Source organism: Penaeus monodon, chromosome 3, assembly GCF_015228065.2.
Source record: "Penaeus monodon isolate SGIC_2016 chromosome 3, NSTDA_Pmon_1, whole genome shotgun sequence".
Classification (NCBI taxonomy): Eukaryota; Metazoa; Arthropoda; class Malacostraca; order Decapoda; family Penaeidae; genus Penaeus; species Penaeus monodon.
This window is the reverse complement of record NC_051388.1, coordinates 42,472,349-42,478,359: the sequence shown is the minus strand read 5'-3', so window position 1 is coordinate 42,478,359 and position 6,011 is coordinate 42,472,349. Positions and strand designations below refer to the sequence as shown.

The following is a 6,011-nucleotide window of genomic DNA, read 5'->3' as shown; positions in this document are numbered from 1 at the left end:
CATTGATGAAAAAATTTGGATTATTAGCAGTATAGTGAGTTGTTGTTAATTAACACTGACTAAGAATAATTATTTATCAGGAATATGAGGTTCTGAAGGGAGCACACATTCAGCTAATATCAACAGTGGAAAATCAAGAGAGAACACTTGAAGAACTTGGTGCTCATTTGTCAGAATCAAAGCTCAAGATGGCAGACCTACGTGATGTCAGTAAATCATTACGTGATGCTCAGTGGGCCCCGGACAAAGAGGCCTCCCACTGCCCCTTCTGTAGAAAGATTTAGCATATCCCGACGGGAGGGCATCACGTCGGGATTTTGGGGGAAATATTTTTCCAGGCTGTTTGTGATTAAAACCCTGCCCCCCCCTCTTTCCCCTCGCCAGTGGGGAAATCGTGATACTTGCCACACTCAGCTGTTGCAGAGAAAACTCAATTTTGGAATGGGTAATGTATTGTTTCATTTATTGTTTTGTTATGAAAATATAGAAAAAAGGTACTGTTTTGCACTGCTGGATCACAAAAAAAGGTTCCCCATATAAACAACCCGCAACCTAAAATTTCCCTATTAATTTGGGCCTTTTGGGGTTTTAATGTGTTAGTCCGGGCTTTGAATGCTTTTGTGTGTGCAATGTGTTCCCTGTTCATATACAATGCCTTCTAACACAAATCCAACACCCACACTCATAATTTTAAACTACCCCTTCCCCCTATTTTTAAACAGACATGATTACATATTCAAAGTAAAAACCCCAACCCAAACCACCACACACCCCACACACACACACCCCACACACCAACACACACAACACACACACACACCCCACACACAACACCCACACACACCACAATATAATTATTAAAATATAATAATATATAAAAAATTTTAAAAATAAATATATAAAAAAAAAATATTATATAATATAAAATAATTTTTGATTTTTTAAATAAATATAATTTTATATATATGATTAAAAATTATATATAGAAAAATTATATTTTATATATAATTTTTATAAAATATTTTATATTTTGGAGAATATATAAATAATTTTAAATATAGATATATATATTTAATGAAATATATAGATTAAAATAATATTATATACATAAATATATAAAAATTAAAAATATATAATATTTTAAAATTTTTTTATATAAATATATATTAAAATAATTTTAAAATAATATATAATATATAGATATAAATTAATAATATTTTAAAAATATATAATAATATTATTTAAAATATATATTTTTATATATATTTTAAAATAATAATAAAAATTAAATTTAAACTTATATATAATATATATAAATTTTTAAATTAAATAATATATAAAATATATTATAATAATATATAATATATAATAGAATTTTATAATATATAATATATAAGGGGAAAAATTTTATTAAAATTAATAGATATATTTTTGAATTTTTAATAAAATATTTGTTTTATAGTAATAATTCATAAATAAAAATAATAAATATAAATATAATTGGATAAATTAAAAAATAAAATATATAGATTTTATAATATAAAAAGTTTTAAATAAATTTTTAAGGGAAAATATAGTATATTTAATTTTAATAATATCTCTATAAATATTTTTTAATTTTAGAGATTTTGTTATATAGATTAATATATTTAAAATTTTTATTTAAGATAAAAAATATTTTTTAACTATTTTAGTATAAACTTTCCTATTAATTATTATTATATATTATATATATATACTATATGATATTTTAATATTTTTAAGAATAAAATTTTTTTTAAAATTTTATATAAAAATAACAGACAATTTTAAAGATAAAAAGATAATAAGAATTTTTAAAGATTAAATTTTTAAAAAAGAAAAATATTTTCCAGAAATTATATTAAATTTGTAATTATAAAATATTTTTATTTTATATATATAATATATCTATATTATTATATTAAAATATATTTTATAATAATATTTTAAAAAATTAAATAAAATAATTTTAATTTAAAAAATATAACGAAAAATCTTTAAAAATATTGGTCTATATAAAAAGATATATAATTTTATAATTTTAATTAAAATATTGTAAATATATTATAAATAAAAATAATTTTTAAAATAAAAAATTATTTTAAATATATTTAAAATTATTTTCATTATTTCCTATTCCTTCTGATTCAATTCATTCATTTTATTATTATAAAATTTTATTAAGCAGATATTTTATAATTTTAAATATGAACTATATATTTTTTTAAAATTTAAGATATATTTTTTATTTTTTTATTATTTATCTATTTAATATATCTTTTTATATTTTCTAATTTTTTATTTTTTTATTTTTTTATTTTTATTTTTTTTTTATATTTTTTTTTGTTTTTTTTTTTTTTATTTTTTTAAATTTATATAAAATATAAAATAATTTTTAAAATAAATTATTATAAAAATTTTATATTTAAATTATTATAAATTTTAAAATATATATATATAATTTTTTATATTATATATTATATATATAATTAATTAAAAATTATATATATAATATATATATATATAAATATATACCATATATTTATTTAAAATTTTATATATCCTATATATATTTTTAAATATTCAATAATAAAATTTATATATTATTTATTATAATTTAGATATATCTTTTTCTTTTTATTTTTATTTATTTTATATTTATTTTTATATTTTTTTATATATTTATATAAAAATATATTTTTAATTTCATATATATACATTATATAAATACTATGATATTTTATATTATATTTCCAAAATATATATAATATATATTATATATAAAATTTTATATATTCTAATTATATATAAATATATATTTTTCCCCATATATTATTATTATTATATTATTTATATATTTAAATAATTTTATATCTTAATAATATAACCCCTTTTTTTTTTAATTTATATTTTTATATCCCCTTTTTCCCATTTATCTTTTATTTAATATTATTTAATATTTATTTTATTATATATATATTATTCTTATATTAAAAATTAAAAAATTCCTATAAACAAAAAAACCCAAAAAATTAAAAAAAAAAAATAAAAAAAAAAAAAATAAATTTTAACCCCCCAAAAAATCAAAGAAAAAAAAAAATAAAGACAATATTTATAAATATATATATATATCATTATATTATTTAAAATATATATTAAAAATATAATATAAATAAATTTCAATAGTATAAAAATATATATTTTTTTTTTATAATTAAAATTTAAAATTAACCTTTTTTTTTAATTTTTAATTTTATTAATATCCTTTTTTCATTTTCTTTTTTTTTTTTTTTTTTTTTTTTTTTTTTTTTTTTTCCCCCCCCCCCCCCCCCCCCCCCCCAAAAAAAAACCCCCCCCCCCCCAAGCCCCCCCCCCCCGGGGGGGGCCCCCCCCCCCCCCCTTTTTTTTTTTTTTTCCCCCCCCCCCCCCCCCCCCCCCCCCCCTTTTTTTTCTTTTTTTTCCCCCCCCCCCCCCCCCTTTTTTTTCCCCCCCTTTTTTTTTTTTCCCCCCCCCCCCCCCTTTCCTCCCCTTTTTTCCCCCTTCTTTTTCTTCCCCTCCTCCTCCCCTCCCCTCCTCTCCCCCCTTCCCCCCCTTCCCCCCTTTCCCCCTCCCCCCTCCTTTCCTCCTCCCCTCCCTTCCTCCTTCCTTCCCTCCCCCCCTTCCTCCCTCTCCCTTTTTCCCTTTTCTCTTTTTTTTTCTTTTTTCCCTTTTTCCCCTTCTCTTCTCTTCCTTCCCCCCTTTTCCTTTTCCTTCCCTTTCCCTTTCCCTCTTTTTTTTTCCTCCCCTTTTTAACTTCCTGCCCTTTCCTTTCTCCCCTTCCCTCTTCCCCCTCTCCCTCCCCCCTTCCCTCCTCTTCCTCCTCTTTTCTTCTTCTTCCCTTTCCTCTCCTTAACTTTCTCTCCTACTCCCTCTTTCTCCCCAACTTGCTCTGCTTCCCCTTCCATTCTTTCACTTGCTTACTCTCTAGTATCACTTCATATAGAGGACATACATGTATAAATGTGCATATGCATATATACACACATATTAATAGTATCTTGAGCTACTTGCAAGCATATCTTCTGCTGTCACTTTACTAGAATATCTATCCATTTATCTTGATATTCATCTATATCCTTACTGTGTGTATCTTATCTGCTTGTCTCCCTATCATCACAAACACTAGCAAAAGCAGTGAAAACATCCCCCTCTCCATACACACTCACTCCTCCTATTTGCATGGATGAGCACAAACACAGTGAAGGACATACACATATAAATGTGTATAGGCAAATATACACAAGACTGATTCAGAAAAGATCCATTGCTTGCTGTTTGCATATAAAATAGTAGTTGAATTACAGAAAACTAATATGGCATTTTTAATATGATTTGTTTTAAAGATTATTTTTTTAGCTATGTTAATCATATGAACTGTGTTGTATTTACTGAAATTAGTAATGTGAATTTGGTGGCTCAGTTTACTTTATTTTGAAATCTGAAGGTGCTATTTCCTATATTGTTAATGAATATAATAATGAAGTCATCATAGATCTGAACTTGTATGTGCAAACATGTATATTAATATGTAAGTCACTTGGATTGATCTGTAAATAATTTGCCAAAGATCCAAAATTATTAATTATTAAGAAGATTGCTAAATGAATTTGATTACATAGGACATTTTAATTATTTTCCAGTTATGTACATGTAATTATCAAGCATTTTTTTTATGTTAACTTCGGCTTTTGCTACATTAGTATGATGGAAACCTGCTGCTGGTCGTATACACATCTGCATGGATATATACTCAAAGAATCTGATATGTATTCCTATGCTTTATAGAAAACATCTATATTCATTCAGTGAAGCTTGGTTCTAATGATAACAGGAAAACAAAACTTTGAATGCAAATAAATTGAAAGTATAAAATTTGATATATAGTTTAAAATTTAATATATATCATATTCCCTTATTTTACTTTTTTTGCAAGTGTTTTCTTATACTTGATCTGAGTGTAATTATAATACTGGGAAATTAAAATCCATGATTTGCAATATAGGCATTCTATGTCAGAGACATAATGAAAGAAAATGCTTATCCCTGCATTTTTTTGTGGCTAATGGAAATATGTAAAGTTGAGCATAAATGTCATTGTGTATGGAAGTATAAGCATAAATGCTCTATGTGCATGTTGTGCATCAACCTGGTTTGGAGTATTTATCAAGATGCCTGCCTGTAGTAAAATGACATTGGTAAGAAACTGATTTCTGAAGAATTTATGAAGTCATATATTTTATGAAATTGTTATTATAACATTTATTTAGAACAAAAATTCTTTCTGCCATTTTGAGTATTCTTCCTCCAGTATTTCTTTGTCACATAAGTATACTGTATATGGTAGTAATGGACCATCCAAAGTTGTAAAATATATTATTTTGTTAATGATTTTTTTGGTCATGTGGTTTATATGTTGTGATTTAGTGTCTGTTTTTGGTACTATGTTTAACAAAGTTCAAAGTTTATCAGAGAATTTTGAGGTTTGAGGTGAAGATGTACTCAGTCCACCTCAGCTTTACAGTGAGTAGAGTTAATTTTTTTTTTTTTTTTTTTTTTTTTTTTTTTTGTTTGTTGGTCAATATTGGCTCTAGTGTACATTAATTTAGAAAGTTATTGTTAATTGATATTGCTTCATTTTTCCTTTAGTGAATATAGCTTATTTGGGATCCTCCATGCTGAAGTGAGATTGGTGACATGAAGTTTACTTTTAGAGATCTTTCACTTTGTATCAGCCCAATTGTTAACCCATTGCCACTGGGTGGTTTCCTGATATGGAAGTCCTCCCTCCCAGGCTGTATTCATAGTGGCTTGGGCCCTGTTGCCGGGTGATTGTGTCGGCATCATAACATGCGCAGCATGTACCTGCCCCTGGAAAATGGGACCAGCGCACCATGGCACGTATACTCATGCCTCCCGGAATATAGTAATGGCATGCCATGGCATGTTCGTAT

The 6,011-nt window shown here is 25.3% G+C and overlaps 1 protein-coding gene across 1 annotated transcript in view; it reads left to right on the top strand.

Annotated features, from left to right (window-relative positions):
• Positions 1-290, top strand: part of LOC119594852 (protein RUFY3-like) — a gene marked incomplete at its 5' end in the record, with an annotated part of 68,040 nt that extends 67,750 nt beyond the window's left edge. The window contains 1 exon segment of the mRNA XM_037943937.1: positions 81-290. Within this exon segment, the coding sequence (XP_037799865.1) occupies positions 81-284 (204 nt within the window).
• Between the last annotated feature and the right edge of the window lie 5,721 nt (positions 291-6,011).